Below are 21,505 nucleotides of genomic sequence, written 5' to 3'. Positions count from 1 at the left end.
ATGGAATAGTTCGGGCAAAATGTAGATTCATGGTTGCAGCATAGCAACCAGCACTAGCGGGGTGACATCGCAACTGACATGGTTCTGCACATTCAACAAAACACCCTGTATCCCATGAAACATCTTCTTCAGTCACCACTAAAAGCTCTTGATCTTCTTATCCAACACTCTAAATCACCTTTAAAAGCTATCTGCAATCTTGACCCACATCATGCCATCCAACTAAAGCATCACCAGTGATCAAACCGCACCAGCTTTACACCACCACTTGCCTGTCTCACTCCACCACTTCGAATCCTTTCCCTGGCCTACACTTCCGATCACACAACAGGCTTCACTCTCCACCAACATGAGCAACACCGACTTCCTCGGCCGTGCCATCGACACGGTCAGAAAAGCGATCGAGCATGACAATGCGGGGGAGTACGAAAAGGCCTACCAGACATACTACTCCGCCCTCGAGCTTTTCATGCTCGCTCTAAAATGGGAGAAGAATCCTAAATCGAAGGAGATGATTCGCGCCAAGACGGGGGAGTACATGGAGAGAGCGGAAAAGCTGAAAAACCACTTAGCGGGGACAGACAATAGGAAGAAGCCTAGCGCGGTGGGCGCGAATGGGAAGGTAGCGCATGGGAGTGGGAAAGGAGGGTGAGTTACACCTATCGGTTTCTCTGTGCCTCTTGTAAAAGAGTTCCTGGAAGAGGATCTGACGGGTGTTTGGCGGATAGGAAAGACGACGACGACGATGACGCTGACACGAAGAAATTACGGGGTGCACTCGCGGGCGCTATCTTATCGGAGAAGCCTAATGTGAAATGGGAGGATGTTGCTGGTCTTGATGCGGCAAAAGAAGCGCTCAAAGAAGCGGTCATACTGCCCATTAAGTTCCCAAATCTTTTCACGGGAAGACGCCAGCCATGGAAGGGAATATTACTCTACGGCCCTCCAGGCACTGGCAAGTCGTATTTAGCAAAAGCGGTTGCGACAGAGGCAAATAGCACATTTTTCAGCGTGAGCAGTAGTGATCTAGTTTCAAAGTGGATGGGTGAGAGTGAGAGGTAAGCCTCCAGGCATAAATGGTCCGGATTCGGCTTTAAGCTAATCTTCTCTGGGAAACAGACTTGTAAAACAATTATTCAACATGGCAAGAGAAAACAAGCCAGCGATTATATTCATTGACGAGATCGATGCCCTCTGCGGGCCTCGTGGAGAAGGGGAATCAGAAGCATCCCGCCGAATAAAAACCGAATTACTTGTCCAAATGGACGGCGTCGGAAATGATACGAAGGGAGTATTGATCCTTGGTGCAACAAATATTCCCTGGCAATTAGATATGGCTATTCGACGAAGATTTCAGCGCAGGGTGCACATCAGTTTACCCGATACGGCCGCACGAATGAAGATGTTTATGCTGAATGTTGGCTCGACACCATGTAAATTGACGCAAGCGGATTACCGAGCGCTAGCCGAAATGACGGAGGGCTATTCTGGTAGTGATATCAGTATTGCAGTCCAGGATGCTTTAATGCAGCCTGTGAGAAAGATTCAGTCAGCTACACATTATAAGAAGGTTTGCATTCCCTTTTCCTCCTAACTGATATGTAACCCATGCTAAAGGAGCATAATAGGTTCTTTTAGACGATCAAGAAAAGCTTACCCCGTGCTCTCCAGGCGATCATGGGGCGATTGAAATGTCCTGGGTAGATGTTGATGCCGATAAACTTCTTGAACCTCCCCTTTTGCTAAGGGACTTTGTGAAAGCCGTTAAATCCTCCAGGCCGACAGTTAGCGAAGAAGATCTGGAAAAAAATGAAGAATGGACGAAGAAGTTTGGCAGCGAAGGTGCCTAATTTTGCAAGCTGTGGGATTGGATTGTGGCGTTGTGTTAGCATGTGGTGTGATGCCATAGATCCGATGCGTTCTGGGCGTTGATTGTTTTACCTGGAGGACTGCAAGCGTTATTTATCAACCCCTCTGAAGACATTAAATATAATGCTTCAAAACTGCCCTGCCCCTTTGTCATTACAATTCCTCTATATTTTGAACTTGCCTTCCCCCCTGATTATGATAATGAGCGGTGTTTATAGTCATGCCATGGTCATTCTTGTTATCCTGTTTAAAAATATCTAGCTAGTGTAATGATTAGATAAAGTAGCCGGTATACATGCCAAGGGGCTGAGAATCGAGGGAATCTAACTGGGCATATCAATGGCATTTTGAGATGGGTGGCTACAACGTGTTTGTCCATTTTCCGTCCCTCTCGGCGGCAAAGCATGTGGTAGCCGGTCCCAGGGCTCAAATCCTTAGGTGATTGCTATTTTGTAACTCATGGGCATTTGTTCGAGGCGTACGGCCGTAATATAAGGTTTTTGGACAGGGGGATTCATCTCCCGTTATTATAGACGCGATCGTAGTTCAAACCGTTGCCATTTATACTGTTATGTGTACCAAGAATCCGATCCAATCCCCAGGCCACTAACGCCTTGTAGTACCCAAACCATATGCAAACAAGGAGGATATCAGTATACGCTGAAAAGCAAAAAAAAATTACAACAAGCCTATACAAAATCAAGCCTGTATGAGACTAGGAGCCGACGCCTTCTGGGCAAGTTCTCTTCTTTTCAGCAGCTCGGCCTTTGCTCTCCGAAGCCCTTCGCCAATCTTTCTCGCCTTTCTCCACTCAGTCGCCAGTTTTTGCATTCGAGTGGCTGCCATGACTACCAAAACAGCGCTCTTGAATTTCTTTCTGGCGCTCAATTTTGTGGCAGCAACACTGGGTTCGACGCCCATTTCTGCAATCATCTTAAGGTCCATTTCATTACTAAAAGGAAGCCGTTAGTAATCCATATTTACGGATCAGAGAAAGATGACAACATACCAAGCAATCCGGACCCGCTCTCCAAGCTCCATGATACCCTTACTCCATGCAAGATCTTTCCGGAACCTCTCTTCCCTCGATAATCTGGCTCTAAGCCAAAGAATTTCTTTACTCAGACCCCTTAGCTCCTTCTCATGTCGTCCTTTTCTCTCCACCCGGCTAGCCATGTCATCCAAGGCTAATTCGTATTTATCTTGAAGTACCTGGAGTTGGTTATTTGCAGTATCTGCTCGCTTTCTAGAGAGAGAGCGCTCCTCGCGGACTCGACGCAGATGGTTTCGTAGCTCGTTAACACGCGCGTCGCGCTCGGATAGCTTCACGGACAGAGACTCCGCCTCAAGTGTTGCGGACTTGAGCAACTCATGGAGCTCTTTTCGTTCCTCTCCCATCATGGCGTGGCGTTGAAGCTCATGGTTTTTGGTTCGCAGCTCCTTCATCTTTTTGTGGGCTTCAAGCACTTGACCACGAAGCTTGCGATTCTCTTCCAAAAACTTTGACGTCGGTGATATGCCAGCGCTGGAGCTGATTGGATCGAACTGTTGCGTCTGTAATTCGTGATTCTCCATCTCGAGGTCAGCGATACAGGCCTTGAGGTGTCGGACAGACGATTTGAGGTCTGCTTCACGTTGAAGGGCTGCCCTCTCCTTCTTGCGGGATTCGTCCAAACGATGACGGAGAATGGAAGAGTCAGATGATATCGGAGGAATGTCTACTTCAGCCGCGCCCTGCTGCTCGAGAATAGCCTCGAGATCCTTAACGCGATTCTCCAATCGAGTTGCTTTATTATTAGCAACCGCCAATTCGCGATTCCGTTGTTCAGATGTCGTAAAGAGTTTGTCTTGGAGCTGATCGAGCGCTGCTAGCAGCCTATTCTCTTCACCTGCAGCTCTTTCGACTTCAATATCTAGTTCATTCTTTAGTGTCTTCTTCGCTTCAACTAGAACTCTGTTCTCCTCTTTCAACCGTTTGATATCGGCTTCGAAACGTAGCTTGGCTTTGCGAAGATCCAGTTTCTCTTGATCAAATCGATAAGTTTCGTCCACTTGATTGTGGAAACGGTTAAGTTGACTCTTTAACTCATCACGATCAGCTTCAATATCGGGAAGGGCTGCCCGAAGCTCGCTTAACTCTGCTTCTGCTTTCGCGACCTGGTCGCGGAGAGTTTGTTTCTCCCGGAGAGAATTCTGTAGCTGCTTCTCCAGTTCGGACACGCCGTTCCTCCGTTTATCTTCACCAAATTGCATCTCCTGTTCGAGGCTTGCTTTTAGAATGATGGCTTCATCTTCCAAGTTTCGGATCTTTTCCTCCATCATCTCCCCTTCTCGTTTGGCGACTCTTAATTCTTCCTTGAGCGAAAGTAGCTCTGTTCTTTGACTCTCTATGGTTTGTCGTCGGGAAGCTATGTCATCAGTGAGATCCTTAATTTGGCAATTAAGCAGCTCCTTTTCCTGTAGGTGCAGCTGTTTTTCGCTGTCAATTGCGTCCTGTAGTCTTTTTTCTTTTCCAGACAGCGACGATTCCGTTTGCTGGAGCCTTTCGACAGTCCGTTTATATCCGCTAGCCTGTTGTTCCGCTTGATGTTTCTGTAAATCTAATGTACGCTTGACGCTTTCCCATTTATCTCGATCAACGTTGAACTGAGCTTCACTATCTTCGAGTTTACGTTTCAGAGACTCGATATCGTCTTGCAATAGATCAATCTCGTCTCTGTGTCGCAGTCTGAGATCTTCGATGGCCTCGAAATACCTTTGTTTCTCGTCGGAGATCTGCTGTTCCAAATCCGCAATATTGTCTCTAGCCCTTTCGAGATCTCTCTGTAGTTCTTGGGACTCGTGCGTCAACGCATCATGCCGATTTTGCAGCAGATTTTTGTCGTCACCCCTGGATCGGAGCTCGTCTTCGATTTCGCATAATTGGGATGACGCGGAATCGCGTTCTTTTCTCGCTACGTCACGCTCGCGTTCGAGTAGGTTGATCCTATCTTCATACCTACCCTTTTCCAGGACAAGCTCCTGCCGAAGATCATGTACCTGTTGGCCAAGTTGACGTTCGGCTTTCCTCTTGCTTTCCAGTTCTTCCTGCGCATCATTGCATTGCTGTCGTAGGGTGGTAACCTCATCCTCAAGAGCGTGTGCTTTTTCTTCGAGTTGACGATTAAGACCTTTGGAATAGAATGACTTATTTGCCATTTCATCCTGGAGTTCCCTCAAGTCGTCAACAGCCCGATCTCTCTCCTCGTTTGCCTTTTGATAGGCAGCCTCCGCATTCTGTGATTCGCCCTTCATGCGCTCGATGCTCCCCTTTAGCTCTTGAATTTGATTTCTGGCGCGTTCCAATTCGGCCTCCAGCTCGGCTAGAGAACTGTGCTCCTCCAGCTCTTTTTCTTTGAGGTCTTCAAGCTCGTCTTCTTTTTCATCCAACAGTCGGTCCTTTTCTCTGATAGTATATTCTAAGTCACTGATCTGACCTCGGAGCTCTTGCAATTCATCCGATTGCTTCTCCTGTGCTGCTTTCAAGTCCTCCCGTAACTCGTTAATCTCAATATCTTTGGTCTCCATTTCTTCCTTCATCCAGTTTAATTCTTTCTGCGGTGCATCATCGCCCTGTTTCCTCTTCCACATTTCCTGAAATTCTTCGAGTTCTCGCTGGCAAGACTCTGCCTTTGTTTGAGCTCGTGCCAGACTCTTCTTACAACGATACAGCTCTCGCTCCATCGTCTTTCCGCTAACCTTAAGTTCTATATTCTCTTGCAGAGCAATGCGGTTCACATCTGGTCCAAGCTTGTTGAGCTTTTCCTCGAGAAAGTGGACCTTGAGTTTAAGGTCGAAGTTGTCTTTGTTGAGTTTATCGATAGCCTAGATTTGAGATACGTCGTTAGTATAACCGAACCTTTCCTCACAAATCACATACGGAAAATGGGTATGGTACGCTTTCTTGTTCCCTCAATGTCATCATATTATCGTCTCCCAAAACCCCTCCGCCCCCGTTCCGTGAAGGCAGCACGGGCAGCGGCGTACTTTGTGGGCTGCTACTCGCTACTTCAGGAATGGGTGTGGCATCATTTTCGTTGATCGAGTTCATAGAGCGATCTTCATAGATTTCGCTAGCCTCGATCCTCGGTAGCCCTGGTGTATTCGGATCCCTATAATCATTCCGCAGAAAAGCCGGTGTCTCCGGTCCGCCCTTCCCTGTATTCCGCAAAAAATTATTCTTCGTAACACTCTTCATGAGGGGCGTGAATTCGCCGCGAGGAATCGCTGCGGTGGGAAGATTCCGCCGGCTTTGCATGCCTCCTTTTGCGGATCGTGGAGCTGGCCCAGCTCGCGGAGTTCGTAGCGAGAAGTCATCGCTTTTACGACTTCGCTTATTTTCGCCTGATTTAAGCAGATCTCTATCTTCGGAAGGCGAATGGAAGGAGTTTTCGAGCGAATCTAGAGCCGAAAGATTGTGTCGTGTGGTGCTTCGAAAGCCGGTGTTTAAGTATGTCGCGTTCCCGACTTGGGTTCGCGGTGTATCAATATAATTGTATGCCATTTTCTGCAGGAGTCAAATATAAATATATGCCGTGATTCAATTTAAATACTCATAGCTCCGTGATAAGAACGCCCGGCGCGTATTCGAAACCCACATATCGCGATGGGAATCTCCTGCAAGACGGACATGTTCGCGGGTTTGGGGCATTTGTTTATCTCTAGCCTAATCCGGCCTAGGGTGGACCGAGTTGGCAGTATCGGAATAACATTGGCCCGTACAACATGAGGTCATCGGTGGTTATATAATCAGAGCTTTAGAATTGTTTGCGTTGAGGGGGGGAAGACCTGGGGACGGTCAAGCATCTGCAGGGGAAAGCAAGATGGCGCCCATGTCGCAGGAAGACATCGAATGGTTTAAATCAACATTCCATCCAATCCCGAAACCCGAGCTCCCGGAAGATTGTGTGGAGTACTCTCTCTACTGTATTTCCGGGGATGCTACACCAGGTTCCGAGGATGAGCCAGTGGCGTCCCGTGCCGCATTGAGCAAAGTCCAAAAGGCAGCATCTGAGTTAGTCAAGGAATACTTGAGGGATTATATATGGCAGCGCGAAGGATTTAAGCTTGAGCAAATCAAGGAAGATGGTGAGCAGGTCTGTCGTGGACGGATACTAACCAAGGTCCTCGATGTTATACTGGAAAAGCATTTGCTGATCAATTGCCGGCTTGACAGGGGTTAACCTGCTTCGCGGACGTACCGAGTACGGCGATTCTATTGAGGACGAATGGGTCATTGTATTCCTCCTGCGCGAGTTGACACGCAAGTTCCATAATCTCTGGGTGAAGGTAACCGATAACGATGGCGAATTCTTGCTCGTAGAAGCTGCAGCGTCATTGCCGCCGTGGCTTGAGGATCCCGGCATAGCAAGCAATAGGGTATGGATTCATAGAGGGGAATTGGTTATTATTGGGCCGCCAACGACAGCGAGGGCCGTAGGAAAGAAACTCACTGAAAAATTGGCTTTTCGCGATGCGAGGAAGATCATTCTTAACGAACCTACCAGGCTTATGCGGTCTCCAACAATTGAAGAAGAAGCATTCTACCGCCTACGAAACTATCCAGATCAAATAACCAAGAATATGCATTCATCTTTGGCCACCGTTCCCCGTACCATCGCCCACCTTCTGCATATGAAAGCTGCCTATGTCTCTCCGGCTGTCGAAGCATTTTATATCCGCGATCCGATATCTCTACGAGTGTTGCAATCTAATGACCAACGGCCGCTCTTCTTTGATCCAACCGACCTTGTCACCGTAAGCGTTAGATTCACCAAAACCGGATTTGCGCAGCTGAAAAGCCAGGACTTCGATCCACCCAAGCAATGGAAGCCGAAGTTACTATTTGACCCAGAGTCTAAAGAGTATAGCCGTGCTGAAGTTGGGATGAAATTAACATGTGGATTTGAGATGCTATTGTTCGACCCACAGAATCAAGACAAACCTGTGGTCAGAGAGATCAAATTAGTTCTTGAAGATATCGAGGCCGGTGATGACAAGCTTCCAAGTGATGAGGAGATCGCAGAAAAATGGGATAGGCGAGAGGACGATGAATCATGGCTGGATATCAATTATGAAGACTTGGAAAGCGAGTTGAAAGGAAGGAAAGAGGCCGGTGATAACATTAAGATGGGCGACTTCGGTGATAAGACAGCCCAAGAAAATCTACAAAGGATAGTTGCTCAGTTTGAAAAGTTCTTGAACGATGATAGTGCCGGTTTTGAAGGGGCGGATTTTTTCAGTGAATCGGATGATAGCGAGATTGATGAGGAAGAGTTGAGTAGCGATGGTGAAGATAAGGAAGCATCGTTCGATGAGGAGGAGTTTTCAAGAATGATGCGAGAAATGATGGGGTTGCCGTCTACGAGCTCAGGAATGACTGCTGGCCCCCGAAGAGATGCACGAGTAGAGGAGCTGGAATCTAGCGATGAGGAGAATGAGAAGGAGGCTTCTAAACAAAGCTCAAGGCCACCGCAGCAAACGAAACCAATTCTAAAGGAATCTGAAATCATGGATTCAAATCGGAAACTAAGAGAGGAATTACAAAACATACGGCAGGGATTGTCACAAGAGGAGTTGGATTTTAGTGATGAAGAGGTGGAGATAGAGAGAAACAAACATGGCCATGACGACGATGGTGAAGATAATGACGAAGAACTCGAAGAGATTCAGGAACTCTCCAGGCAAATGGAAGCTGAATTGAAGAAAGCCGGGGTTCTGGACCCAAACCGGGTGTTGAGAGAGGAGTCAAAACGCAAAAACCGATCACTCAAGGGGAAAGCCCCCATCCGGAACATAGAAGACGCCGACACCACCGATGACGACGATCACGGTGACTCTGATGTCGACGTGAATCTAGCCAGGAATCTCCTTGAGAGTTTGCGTAGCCAGGGCGGTGCAGCGGGCCCTGGAAGTAATCTACTAGGAATGATGGGTATGAAGATGCCCAAAGATGACCGTGGGCAATAAGGAGAGCTTCCCAGTGGTGTGCGTCTTGTAGGACCTTGAATATAAATGGGCTGCCTCTGAAATGAAAGCTGATTTCAAGTTATTAAATAACAAAATATCGAAGAATGTATTCCGCCACTCGAAATCGTCGAGATTGAGTAGGTTCTCCAAAAACAGTAGCGAATCACACAGATCGCTTTGATGGCCACGCTGGCCCACGTTTATCGGGTGAATTCCAAACTACTAAACCGTAACAACTCCCTCACTGTCGAAAGGAACAATCTCCTTACTGCCGTTGGTCATGACAGGCTGGGTATCGCCTCCTATAAGGGATGGCACTCAGTAGACGATCTGCCAAAAAAAAAGTGAAATCCTACATACGCTTGCGAGTCACCGGAACTGCCATAGTAGCAGCAGCCAGAAGAGAAATGAGAGCGAGAGTGAACTTCATTGTGGTTGAATAGATTTTGAGTTTGGGATAGCGTTTATTCAGGGCGCGAAAAGTCGGCCGGCGACAACGATTGACCGGAATAGCGCAATGAAAGAAAGATCCGGCAGAAGAGAAGGGAGCACACGGAAATTGCACACCAAAGAATGCTGAGATGCTTGAACAATAGTTCTGACCAAAGATGGAGAGCGAAACTATCCTTTGCAGGTCCTAGAGGGACGTTTAAATACGATCCTTTTCTTTCAGGGACGACAAATATCATGTAGATCAGTTGCCGAAGTCCAACTGGTCATATACAGCTCAGTCAGACTCATTCAGTAACAGCTTTGTCGCAGCAGAGCCAGGAATGAGCAGAAATGGAAAAATCTATGCATTCTACGACATGCCCAGAAATCAGAAGGAAGCTTCCACATTGGGTTCAGCCCCGTGTCATATCTCACAAGAGGACATCAGCTTTGAAGAATACGCGAACCCGGCTGCATCGAGCGGAACACAGAGGCTTGAGTGGCACTGGGCATCCAGGAGCACAGGAGGGGGCTGAGACGATTTTCGAGACGAGACCTGTTTGAGGCCACGCCATCGATCTGGGCTTCAGCAGCCTGCCCCTCAAGGCGGTGCAAAGTTAGCTGCCGTCATCCTACCTCATATATGCCATCCTGCAAGCCTCACAGTATGATGTTCAACTTGGCGTTGCTGTCGTTGTTTTGACTTGATGCTGTCGCGTGTTGCCAACAGTGATGAGTGACGACGACATTTCAAAGGATGTGAAAGCAGTGCACCAACAATGCACTAGTCTCAAAGAGGACTAACTAACCAGCTGACTATGTAAGTAGTTCACGAGTTAACTAACTTCTGTGCATGTGGTGAGTTGTGCTTCTCGTGTCAAACGCCAACGCACACGGAGGTGGTGACACAGCTCGGGGTAGTATTCTACCGGATATCAGAACGTGCAATCAGAATTGCTAGCACCAATTATCTCTGCATTGGTGGTACAGTATGGGATGGACCTGAGCTGTTGAATCACCTTGCTAGATTGCAGGCATCAGAAACTGATCCTGGTTCTCGCCTGAACTAGTTGATTGATTGATTGATTGATTACTAACACATAAAATTACATAAGCGAGGCCCGCCCGACCTCCCCGACTCCCCGCGCAAACCGCGCCAGATTCATCCTCCCGCTTCCAACAAGCAAGGGCACAGAGGATATCATCTCCGGCTTCATCGGGAGGGCCAGCAAACTTCTCCTTTTCCTGCGCATTCCCGAGCCACTTTGATTCTTGCACAACCCTACCTCAATATACCAAAACGGTGCCTTCCGCTGGTTCCGTCGTGCAAGTGTTCCTGGCCCTCCCCCGCTTTGAGATACTGATATCCGGCTTCCGTTAACCCAAGAAGATCGTTCTTCTACAGGCTAGTGAGCTGTAAAGCCCCAGTTCTGTTTATCACCAGGTTTATGGCTTCTCCAGCCCACTGCTTCTACTGCTTTGAATGTCTCTCTGCCTCGTTTGAAGGCACGGAAGCCCCAAGTCTTTCCTTGGTCGAAGACTTGTGGGGAGAATATGAAGCGTTCAAAGAACTTCCTCTAAACTCCGCCTCGCGAACTGATGCTGGAGAAATCGAGAGCGAGGAGTGGGAGGGGCTTCCAGATAAGGCTAGAGACCAGGGAGATGAGAATGACCCGGATACAAAAGGCGACGAGGCCGTTGATCAGCAAGCGACTGCAGATCGATCTAATCCTGTTAAACTCCCGAGCATTTCTCGTCTTCAGGGTCTGCCATCTCCTGGGTCCTCCCAGTCATCAACCCCTTCAGTTTTATCCACTACTTCCTCTCTCTCAACCCTCACGGCCACCACATCCTTGACTTCTCAGAGTAGTAAATCCACTCCAATCTCTCTCAGCAATCAGAGCTATAGCGCAGTAGCGCGCACCTCTGACATTAATTATCCTTTATTTGTGACGTGGAATGTCATCGGCCGGGACGGTCACAAACATCTTCGCGGCTGTATTGGCACTTTTGAACCTCAGGATCTCCCCTCCGGGTTAAAGTCATACGCACTTTCATCGTATGTTTCTCTTAGTTCTGATTTCTCGACTCTAACATCTATTATTAGCGGAAGACTGATCTTCTTACAAGGGCGTTCGGAGACACACGTTTCTCGCCAGTACCGGCCTCACTGATGCCTTCCCTCTCTTGCTCCCTTACTCTCCTCTCGTCGTTCGAAACCTGTTCACATGCAATGGACTGGGTTTTAGGTACTCACGGCATCCGTATCTCATTTACTCATCGCGGAAGACGATATGGAGCTACATACCTCCCGGACGTCCCTGTGGAACAAGGCTGGACGAAAGAAGACACCGTGGAGAGTCTGATGCGAAAGGCAGGCTGGGATGTTGTCCCCGTATATTCAAGCGTTGCCCGCAGGTTCTTGAGAAGCAACGCAAATAGTGAACATAATACAAAGAAGCCGTGGGAGGAAGTTTCAGACTTCAAGACTGTCCGGTATCAGGGTCTCAAAGCCAGTGCTACCCATGCACAGTGGCAAGAGTGGAGAAACTGGGTGGCATCATCCCCGGACCGCCTAAAGCTTCTAGGAACAGGCTTTTGAACATCTTGCGTCATGGTTCCCCAATATATTTTCCTTCAGAAATCTCGTCACCTTGTTTTTATGAAGATGTTCACCTTGACAAGTTCATAGATACACCCAATAATGCCCGGAGTAACTTGGGGTTATAATTATTAGATCGGTTGCGTTCATTATATTTGAAGAGAATTGCTGTGTAGAGAATAACTTAAGGGAAAACGCGAAGAGAAAGAGGCCCTTAAGGGACACCAACCATCAGTTTTGCAGCCATTGATATTTGCTAACTTCGGCTACATGCTATAAACACCATTTATGGATATACACCCGGGGACAAACTTCAACGATGAACTTTCGATTTGAAAACTCAAACTCCAGTATAAACTGGGCAGGGATTGTAGAGGTCTCACCCTCATCGCTATAATCCGCCTTAAAAGCACCGCCATAAAACCAAGCAAAAGAAACCAAAAAACCTACCAGCCCTTCTCATCTTCTCCTAGCCGCAGTCTGACTCCACAAGCCCGTCACAACTTCCTTCACTTTCCTTTCCTGCTCCCTAATTTGCTCCTCTGTCTGACCTCTAGCATTACCCCGACTATCAATCTCCATCCTATCCTCATCATCTTCTTGCAACACTCTGTCACCAATAACCCGTTCCGGCTTTGGATCCACACTCATTGCCCCTTCCATCATCAATCCACCACCTTCACGCAGTTTGTTGATCGCTCGAACCGTATCGATGGCCTTGTGAAGTGTTCGGCGAGCGTTGAAGTTCTTCTTGACCACCGGGAGAAGGTCTTCTCCCGAGCCCATGCGCACGGGAACGTTGGGATTGAGAGGATCGGCGGGTGGACTGATCCATGGGTGTTGAAGAGCTTCGTGAGCGGTAATGCGGGCGTGAGGGTCGATGGTGAGGCAGCGTTTGATGAACTCGCGGGCGCTTTGGGAGACGTTGCGCCAGTATGCGACTGGGGTAAAGGAGTAGTCCGCCTCGAGGATGGCTTGCATCTCTTCAAGGTTGGAATCCCGATCGAAGGGGGTGTAGCCGCAGAGGAGGAAGTAGGTTATGACGCCGATGGCCCAGATGTCGCTTTTTCAAAGTGGGTATTTGTTAGCGAGTTTGCTAGCTTAATAGTATCTCGTCCATATATGGGGACAGTCTAAGTTATTTAGAGCGGAAAGAAGAGGATATCCTTACACAGGCTTCCCATGACCAGTCTTCTTGAAGATCTCTGGCGCCATGTAGCCTGGTGTACCACAAGTGGTAGTCAGGACATGAAACTGTTCTTCGTCCATTATTCTCGACAGTCCAAAATCTGCGATTAGGAGGTCGGCATTGTCCTCCGGCGTGCGAAACAGAAGGTTCTCGGGCTTCAAGTCCCGATGTACGATTCCATGATCATGGAGGTATGCTACCGCGGAGAGAGTGGCACGAATGAGATCCGCAGCATCGGATTCATAGTAGCTACCCTTACGGCAAATTCGGTCGAACAGCTCTCCTCCAAGCGCGAGGTCGGTGACGAGGTATACTGGAGAATCATAAGCGATTGATCTCGTAGAGAACAGGCAAAAGCGGCGGGAGATATCCGCCCAGGACCGTACAGTTATTCATGGTTTCAAAGTAATCCACCAAAGTCAAGATATTTCGATGACCCATCGACACCTTTTTCAGCACAGCGATTTCATTTCGAACCTAAGGAGATAGTATCAGCTCAACCGTCTCCTCCTCCTCAGGCTCACGCGCGCTGCTGAGACCATACCATGTGCTCCCTTCCAGCCATCAATCGCTTGTTGATGACCTTCGCAGCATAATATCGACCAGTATCAATATGCACGCATTCCTTCACGACCGAATAGGAGCCAGCTCCTAGCGTCTTCCCTGTTTTATATCGACATGGTTGGACTTGTGGCCGTTGGCCGTTTTGAGGTTGCGATGCCATGGGTTTTGTAGGAAATTCGTGTCTCCTCTTTTACTGCTATTGACCGAGAAGACGACGCGGGGTGTGACAAACAAAAACTTAAGAGGGATTGCAGAGAACAAGAAATCTAGTTTCAGTTGTCAGTCCAATGGAACAATTAACGGGATTGTGTGTTCATCACAGAGTAGAGGGTTGAACAGTATGGCGGGGCAAGGATGATGGGGTGCATCCGGCTAGTCGATTTCCTGGAGAAATTTGCTATCAGTGAACGGTGAATACGACGGAATCAAAATCCCTGTCCTGGGATCTGCTGAAAAAGCCCCAAGGCTGCAGAGACCTGAAACCGTTGTTATCTCCGTCGAGTTTGATGTTCATCGACCGCCATCCCCACAAGCTCGACTCTATTCTAGACCCATCACTGTCCACCGGTGCGGGCGGACCGGGAACCACGGAACCGACCACCGCATTCAAGAAAGCGCAAATAAATCTATATAGGGAATCTGTACGCATATTTATGTACACGTCATTAACAGCATTCCGGAGTTTAAAAGAAAAAAAAAAAAAAAATTCGAAACCACAGGCAGTAACCATTGGATTTCCATGAACATCAACGCCAGCATATATGAATACCTTGCCAAAAATACCCCTCAGATGGGGAACAAACACCGGAGAAACACAGACTAAACGCCCTCAAAGCCCATCCAGAACACCATTCGTAACAATCGTAAGCATCTTCAATCCATAAAACTCAGCCACGCTTTTAAATATCCTCACTTTCCTCTCTGCCGCCCTTCTATCAAGCATCGTCGTCCAGCGACCGCCACAAGAGCAATGCTCCATAAGCGGGTTGACCATCAGGCCTCCGCACTTCTCGCACTTCAGATCCTGTGTCTGCCATTCCACAACAATACCTTGTACTTCGCTTATCATTCTCTCTTCGAGAGCGAGGCGATCGTACTCGGTGCCGCAGTAGAGACAGCACCATGCTTTACTTGCAGCAGAACCACCTTCTTCGGGGAGGAGATCCCCATCACGGCAGAGGTCTAGGTCCCTGGACATTGTGCAGTGGTTACATATCAGCTGCGGGAGTTTGAGGCTGGCGCTTGGGTTCTCGAATTTGCCTGCGTCGCTGAACTCTTTGATATCGAACAGTGCTAAGAGCTCGCGTCGGAGAATTCGAACTTCCAGAGACGTATGCTTTGACAAGCTAAGAACGTGCGTGAGATACTTGACTAGTTCTAAAGTCGGGTTCCTTTCGCGCTTGGTATCGTGCCAGAATGCCCCAGGGAGGGCGGGGAAGTCGTAATCCGATACCAGTTCAGGATGAAGCATCTCATCACGTTGTCGTCGGATTAGCCCGACGATCTGCCGCTTAAGAGCTTTGGAGTAAGATTCAGAGAGGACATTAGTGACGTCTATACCCTCAGTCTCCGCCATTGACTTGAACTGAATCTGCGTTGGCCTTGATTCATCTGAATCCAAGGACTTGTTAGACTTTTTCAAGCCGTGCATAATTTCAATATATTCCACGACCCAGTCATTGAACACTGGCTGCAAAGGACTTGGAAGAAATCCAGCCATCTGCCAATGCATAATCGTCTCGAGTTCCTGGCTGTTTGATTCGACGACTTCGTGGCATGCTTTCCCGCCATAGTTGAATTCGTCGTACCATAGTAAATACTCCCAATACTCTTTTATCTCAAGATCCAAGAAATTGAACAGTGGCTTTGATTTAATAGATTTGAGAATATATTGGCTGTATGCATATGCATTCCCGACCTCCGTCTTCGTAGTTTGCAATAATAGGCGATTTGGGCTCGCGAAAATCACGCTCGAGCCAACCCGCCGGAAATCACCCATGAGCTGTTGTAATGCTTTTTTGGACATCATCTGCACATATTGATGTAACGCACGATCGTAAAGGTTACAATCTGGACTCTCAACCCATCGGATCAGGTGCTGCACCATGACATCTGCCATGACCTTGCCCTGACAGGCTTCTGCCCACCAAGCTTTCACCATGTCTCGGAGAACAACAATACCGGCCGAGGAGAATGCTGTGTCCGAGTAGAGCACCCCGGTGCCGTCCGATACTTCCTGGCCAGTTGGGGCTGAAGGGTTAAGCAGAACCGATTCGCTTCCTTCAAGGTCATTGATAAGCGATGAAGTAAGGATTGTATTTATGGCGAGGTTTCGAACGTCGAGATCAATGCATACGGACGAATATGCGCCGGGATTGTTGATCGTCGGCATGTCTACCTTTTGTATGAGGCTATTGATGTTATCTTTCTCGTAACCAGCATGGTCAGGGAGCGGATTGGGTGACCACCACAAGACAACGTTATTTTGCTCTAACCGTCTGGCGTACGCAATATCAATCAAAAATTTCGGGTCATCCCGTTCGAGATTGCAAAGCGGAATGTCTCCATATCTCGCGAATTCAATCAAATGGTTGATCCACGAATCCAAGGCTAAGTAGTGCATGACGATTTGTTTTGCGACAAACGGCTGCCAGCCCAGTCGGGGCAACTCATTATCTGATGGATCGGATCTCAAAGACAGAACTGGAAAATCCTTAAAAGCAGAGACCTCGTGGAGTAACTGTTGTTTGTGAGGCGACTGAAGGACGACCAGAGTGGGGTACGAGCTCTCATTTCGAAATTTTCTAAGAAGATCGCCGACCTCAAGGTGTGCCTTGCGTTTGGCCGTCACTTGCATTGTCCTAAAATGCAATGCATGCTGGTATTCGAAAACCTGCTGCCAGTTTTCATTGTTGCCTTCTTCGATCCGACGACGCAAAGAGTTAGCATATATTTTGTCAACATTCGGAAAACCTTGTCCATCTCGTTGTTTTGAGAATATGACGATATGGGCTTCGTCCCTTCGTGTTGAGAAGACAGAGAATATCTGGCGGTCCCCTGATACAATATGATAAACGAACACGAATTCGAACTGGGAGTCAGCAAGGTATGTTTGGGTTGGAGCAGCTTTTAGCAAGGTGGACAACTCAAAACCATGTTCCAACCCCTTTCCCAACACTCCGCGCTGGCTCTCATCGAAAGTACATAGCGTACCAAGCTTAAGAACAGTCCGGATATCCAGGGGAACCTTGGACTCATAGACACCTTCGACGCTAGGATGGTCTAAAAGTGCAGAAATTGTTGCTACATCTTTCACATACGTAAACTCGGGCATTGTCAATTGGAATAAATGCACTGAAGGATGGCCGTTCGGTAGGGCATGGTTGACCTTCTGGACTGTGCATCCTTCTATGTCGACATCGGGGAGTTGATCATCCCTAAAGTTGATAAAAAGCTGCCGTGGTACTTTAACGGTAATGGCGTGGACCTTCCTATCAATGAGCACGAACGCCCGTATCTCTCCCGGAATATCTGTCTCTCTGAACTGCAGAATCTGCCACGTGCTAACATATGTCAGCTCAGCCTGGTTTCTGAAAAAGTTGCTGAGGGCGTCAGTAGCAACGTTTGTACGTTCACCGAATAACTTCCGTCGTCGAAGACGAGCATGCTTTTGGATCTTCCACTTCTGTTTCTGATACTTCAGCCAGCCTTCATAGTCTTCGTTCATCGATGGCATCTTGGCTGGCAAACTTGCAAAAGGGTCTGTGGACTGTGAAGATTCTGGTGCTTTCCTCTTTTGCGACATCTGCGTGCTTATTTGTGTCTTGAGCTTCTGAGTGGACATAGCATCTTCGATATCTCCAGCGGTTGGAAGGCGGTGATCCATTATATTCGTCGACACACTAGAAAGGGGAGTCTTATCAAACAGGTCGGTCATCTTCTTCTGTTTGAATTTATCATCCTTGATATCTATCCGTCTTTGGAGCCAGTCTGGGTGGGGAACTCTTGGGACAGGATTGCGGACCTTCTGCAGGGCCGCTGGAATTGTGATCAATTTTTGAATCACGGAACCTAATCGCTCCAGATAATATTCCCAATCGATTATGCTGCGCGGATCCATGTCGCCAGGGTCTTCTTTCAACCATCTGCGCAAGAAGAACCGTTTTACATTCGGCTCTGCGGAGAAAATCGCAACGGGAACGGCTCGTTCGGTAATTGAGGAGCCCTTTGGAGCCGCAGATATAATATACTTGCAATTTAGACCTTTGTCCTTAACCATCTGATCTCCCAGAAATTCTGCCAATCTCCTGGCTGTAGTGATTGATGTTGATTTCTGGCTACCGTATTCTTCAAGAGTCTTGGTCATGCTTCGATTTTCACAAATTAAATCAATCAACTCTTCGTCCGCTAATGTAGATCCATGCAGATGAAGGACGTCAAGCCATCGGTTCGCAACTTCAGCCACTGCAGAATAAGTCTCCTGCAGCGTGGTTCCTTCGAGGAAAAACTTGAATATCTGAGTTTGGAAAATCTTGATCAGTTTCAGCTCTCCCCTTCGTTTGACTTCGAAGCCCTTAAGTTCCGCTAGCGAACCATCGTGGTTGAAAACAGCGTATCTCTTCTTGAGATTTTTGTCTTCTTCTTTGGAAGTCGGCAAGATCATGGCCTTGTATGGACCGTCAACCTCAAAGAAGATGGAGTTATCGCTGTGTGTCTCATAGCGGAAAGTAGTAGGATCGACGAGAGTCTGGTATTGATGGTTTGTGAAGCGTCCATGGACGAGATGGTTGAGCATGACGCAAGGATATGAAATCGCGATTTTCTTGCCGTTTTTCAGAGTAAATGCGAAATTCTCAGGAAATGTAGCCGGAAGCATACACCATATACCATCGGTATCTAATTCTAGGGGACGCCCAATTCTCTCCACGAGTTCCCTGGCCATCTGAATGATATGAGCACCAGTAAGACAGGTTACACCCGCCATTTCCATGGAATACCAGCGTGATCCTTTTCGCATAACATATCCGTAGAAACTATTCAAGATAACTTTGTGGGCAAGCTGAAGCGAATCGAAGAGAACAACCATCTTCTTGGCCTCCTCAATTTCAGGCGCAGTCGCACCTGATCCTTTTAAACTATCGACTTTGCCTTTCCACACTTTCTGTTGTCCCTTGAAATCGTAACGGCGGTCACGGAAATTGCGGACGGTGTCAACGTAGAATGGATTCTCCCTCTGACAAATAATTGCCTCACGTTCGATTGTTTTGCTGTCATGGATCTTATGGTAAATTTTCTTGCAGTATTCTTGGAGTCGAGACTTGACAAGTTTTGCCTGGTCGGACTCGCTAAGGTCATCAAAGCTCCGCAGAGGACTGTCCCGCGTCTTTCCAGGGAACTTCTCATTGGCAACAGCTCGCCGAATCATATTGTACTCGTCTCGTTTGGCTGGAAGAAATTCGCCTCTCCACGCCCATGGAAGGCGCCTGTCGCAGGTTTTCCCAGGTCGATTGAAGTCGCAAACTGCACAGTCAGATTCTTTGATCATCGAGTCTGGCTGTAATCGATTAGTGGTCATAATATTAGGATACATCGATGCAACGTCTAAATGGTAAATAGACGGTCTTTCGTGTCTATTAGGAGTATTTTTCAGGTTCATAAGTCTGTCAGATATTTGCGCTTTCACGTCATCATAATTCGTTATGTCGTCTAGAGATTTCTTTTCTTCCACCGTAATGCTGAAGGTTAGGGCGGCATCAAGATCACGAAGCAATTCGTCGATGGCAGTCGTATCTATCGAGAAGTTGACCGGAATATCGCTGCGAAAGACTCCTGCTTCGATGCTTTCGACGTGTCCACCCACGTACGTTTCCGAATCTAGGAGATGACCATCCCAGAATGCTTCTATTGGATCCTTATGTTTGTTGGGCAATATGATATTGTTTTTATAGGCTTGAACCATGAGAAGCATTTCGCAAAGGGTACCAGTACCCTTACGCAAAACATCGTCGGGGTTGAGAGGTATGATCGTGCATAGAGAAAAGATAAAAGGATGAATGTACTTCATGTACAGGTAGTAGGTCGCCACGGCATCTGAGACTGAGTATTCAGCCAGAGTCTGGGGCCGCTCACTCGCATATCTCGTCATAACTTCTGGATCGAGTTCATCGGGGTCATAACCAAGTTTTGCCACAGTAACGGCCTTTAAGCCTCTACTTCCCTGCGGCAAGTAACTGTCTCGGTTCACCCAGGCAAAGCAGTCCATGTGGACACAGTAGTCACTCTGATAAATATCTTCGCTGTTCTTTCGGAATCCAATTTCCCTATACATGTCGATCCCCTGAACACTTGCTCGAGCTTCAACAAATGACCAATCGAAATAATCACCGTTGTAAGTCGCAATCACTGTTGGTTTTGCTTCTTTCACATGTTGAAAGAAACGCTCAATGGTACTTTTCTCGCTCGGCTCATTAAATATCGTAAAGGGGCCCTGGTATTCTGGTTTTGGGGTATATTCGAAATTACTGATATCTTCAGAGACAATCTCTCTATTGGTAATCAGGTATCCTTGACCATCGATCATATAAGATATCATCATTATTTGGTCAATGACAGGGTCAGGGAATTTCAGTGGAAGTTTCGTGGTCTCAATATCAAAAGCAAGGACAACGGGATCCGCTCGCTGTAATCTTTCCTCGATGCAAGTCAAGGAGACAGCTCCGTGGGTGGCATCTACAGTGTACCATTTCCCAATTCGAATATCTAGGCATTGTTAGACCCCTAAATTCCGCAAAGTTGCTGCGACTTGTACACACCCTTATCAATCGATACGCGCACATGGTATGGAACATCGTATTCTCGAATATCCACAATAAATTCGCTTGCTTCGAGATATGCATTTTTCGTCTTGTCGGCCATTTCGTCATCGAACATGTCAAAGCCAGCACTTGCACTAGCAATTTCTGCATAAGTATCCATGGCATTCACATTCTTCTTATTTTTCTCTGCGATTGGGAGGATAACTTTTCGGACAGCAAGAAGATCATTGACGTTTGCAAAGCTCAGCTGCAAGAACTTTCTCTTATTTCCAAGCAGGTGATTCGGCATCTGTAAATCCTCCTTTTCAAGCTGCTTCGTACTCTTCACCAAACCTTCGAACTTCCTTCGGCACCACTCCTCCACCTCCATTTCATAGCCCCGTTTCGCCGCGATAAGGAAATAGGGGTCATATTCAACCGTGGCCTTGAAACTGCCGCCGTCGTCTTCCAAAAAATAAAACTCTACACCTGCTCTCCCACCAGGCACCTTTGGATCGTCAATCGTGGTACTATGCATATTGCAGAGCCACCCAATTCTCTTCTTTCCCGATTCGAAGCGCGGAAATCCCATCGACTCGTCGATGCTGTTGGCCAGCCGTAGCGCCTGAAATTTCTCATCCTGGGAGGTCGCCTCGCTGGTCCGAAGGGCCGAGAATTCAACCGTTTTGGCGCGCTTCGGCCTGAATGAAGCCGCAGCAGACCTGAATTTCGACCCATATTTACTGGGTCGGCGCGACATGTCGACCGCTAATGCAAACTCCACTGAAACAATCTGGATTGAAATAGGTTAAGAACAATCCATTGGAGCGCGATATGTGTGCGATTGCCTCACGGCTCCAAGTTGCAAGGGCTGGCAATGCAGCTTCAGGCTCTGATCGCTTCGGCAGAGAAGACGGGCGGGCTCAGGTGCACGACAACGCGTTTCGCGTTCGCGGTTGGTTTACGCGTTTTAATTGGCCCGGAGTCGGATTAATTACTAAGGTCTCGGATAAACAATCCTCCTGCGTGGAGGGGCCGGATTAACCA

General features: G+C 47.8%; 6 protein-coding genes across 6 annotated transcripts; 3 read left to right on the top strand and 3 right to left on the bottom strand.

Annotated features, from left to right (window-relative positions):
* Positions 1–79: 79 nt before the first annotated feature.
* On the top strand, positions 80–2,059 carry CIMG_01889 (vacuolar protein sorting-associated protein 4). Its single transcript, XM_001248117.2, has 4 exons — positions 80–648; positions 729–1,058; positions 1,120–1,570; positions 1,629–2,059. The coding sequence occupies exons 1-4, from the start codon at positions 350–352 to the stop codon at positions 1,848–1,850; spliced, it is 1,302 nt and encodes a 433-aa protein (XP_001248118.1). The 5' UTR covers positions 80–349; the 3' UTR covers positions 1,851–2,059.
* A 509-nt stretch (positions 2,060–2,568) lies between these two features.
* Positions 2,569–6,492, bottom strand: CIMG_01890 (spindle-pole body protein; the record flags this gene model as incomplete). The annotated part of the gene is made up of 3 exons (XM_001248118.2): positions 5,807–6,492; positions 2,879–5,733; positions 2,569–2,821 (listed from the first exon to the last, which is right to left on the bottom strand). The coding sequence occupies exons 1-3, from the start codon at positions 6,410–6,412 to the stop codon at positions 2,569–2,571; spliced, it is 3,714 nt and encodes a 1,237-aa protein (XP_001248119.2). The 5' UTR covers positions 6,413–6,492.
* Positions 6,493–6,720: 228 nt separating this feature from the next.
* Positions 6,721–8,877, top strand: CIMG_01891 (regulatory factor Sgt1; the record flags this gene model as incomplete). Its single annotated transcript, XM_001248119.2, has 2 exons — positions 6,721–6,996; positions 7,085–8,877. Exons 1-2 carry the CDS (start codon positions 6,732–6,734, stop codon positions 8,875–8,877), a joined length of 2,058 nt encoding a protein of 685 aa, XP_001248120.1. The 5' UTR covers positions 6,721–6,731.
* Positions 8,878–10,504: 1,627 nt separating this feature from the next.
* On the top strand, positions 10,505–12,059 carry CIMG_01892 (ammecr1 family protein). The gene is made up of 2 exons (XM_001248120.2): positions 10,505–11,368; positions 11,440–12,059. Exons 1-2 carry the CDS (start codon positions 10,758–10,760, stop codon positions 11,909–11,911), a joined length of 1,083 nt encoding a protein of 360 aa, XP_001248121.1. The 5' UTR covers positions 10,505–10,757; the 3' UTR covers positions 11,912–12,059.
* Positions 12,060–12,125: 66 nt separating this feature from the next.
* Positions 12,126–14,150, bottom strand: CIMG_01893 (CAMK/CAMK1 protein kinase). The gene is made up of 4 exons (XM_001248121.2): positions 13,645–14,150; positions 13,487–13,577; positions 13,083–13,413; positions 12,126–12,974 (listed from the first exon to the last, which is right to left on the bottom strand). The coding sequence occupies exons 1-4, from the start codon at positions 13,822–13,824 to the stop codon at positions 12,371–12,373; spliced, it is 1,206 nt and encodes a 401-aa protein (XP_001248122.1). The 5' UTR covers positions 13,825–14,150; the 3' UTR covers positions 12,126–12,370.
* A 119-nt stretch (positions 14,151–14,269) lies between these two features.
* On the bottom strand, positions 14,270–21,368 carry CIMG_01894 (DNA polymerase epsilon catalytic subunit A). The gene is made up of 2 exons (XM_001248122.2): positions 20,477–21,368; positions 14,270–20,423 (listed from the first exon to the last, which is right to left on the bottom strand). Exons 1-2 carry the CDS (start codon positions 21,216–21,218, stop codon positions 14,494–14,496), a joined length of 6,672 nt encoding a protein of 2,223 aa, XP_001248123.1. The 5' UTR covers positions 21,219–21,368; the 3' UTR covers positions 14,270–14,493.
* Between the last annotated feature and the right edge of the window lie 137 nt (positions 21,369–21,505).

This window comes from Coccidioides immitis, assembly GCF_000149335.2.
Source record: "Coccidioides immitis RS genomic scaffold supercont3.1, whole genome shotgun sequence".
NCBI lineage: Eukaryota > Fungi > Ascomycota > Eurotiomycetes > Onygenales > Onygenaceae > Coccidioides > Coccidioides immitis.
Note: the sequence above shows the minus strand (reverse complement) of the source record. Positions and strands in the feature narration are given on the sequence as shown.

Bases quoted from the DNA above. Each gene is read 5' to 3' on its own strand.
- CIMG_01889 (XM_001248117.2), top strand. From the start codon at position 350: ATGAGCAACACCGACTTCCTCGGCCGTGCCATCGACACGGTCAGAAAA. The intron at 649-728 runs GTGAGTTACACC...TTTGGCGGATAG, and splicing joins CATGGGAGTGGGAAAGGAGG to GAAAGACGACGACGACGATG. The intron at 1,571-1,628 runs GTTTGCATTCCC...GGAGCATAATAG, and splicing joins CAGCTACACATTATAAGAAG to GTTCTTTTAGACGATCAAGA.
- CIMG_01894 (XM_001248122.2), bottom strand. From the start codon at position 21,218: ATGTCGCGCCGACCCAGTAAATATGGGTCGAAATTCAGGTCTGCTGCG. The intron at 20,424-20,476 runs GTGTGTACAAGT...AACAATGCCTAG, and splicing joins GCGCGTATCGATTGATAAGG to ATATTCGAATTGGGAAATGG.
- CIMG_01892 (XM_001248120.2), top strand. From the start codon at position 10,758: ATGGCTTCTCCAGCCCACTGCTTCTACTGCTTTGAATGTCTCTCTGCC. The intron at 11,369-11,439 runs GTATGTTTCTCT...TCTTCTTACAAG, and splicing joins AAGTCATACGCACTTTCATC to GGCGTTCGGAGACACACGTT.
- CIMG_01893 (XM_001248121.2), bottom strand. From the start codon at position 13,824: ATGGCATCGCAACCTCAAAACGGCCAACGGCCACAAGTCCAACCATGT. The intron at 13,578-13,644 runs GTATGGTCTCAG...CTATCTCCTTAG, and splicing joins TGGCTGGAAGGGAGCACATG to GTTCGAAATGAAATCGCTGT. The intron at 13,414-13,486 runs GTACGGTCCTGG...ATGATTCTCCAG, and splicing joins CTTTGAAACCATGAATAACT to TATACCTCGTCACCGACCTC.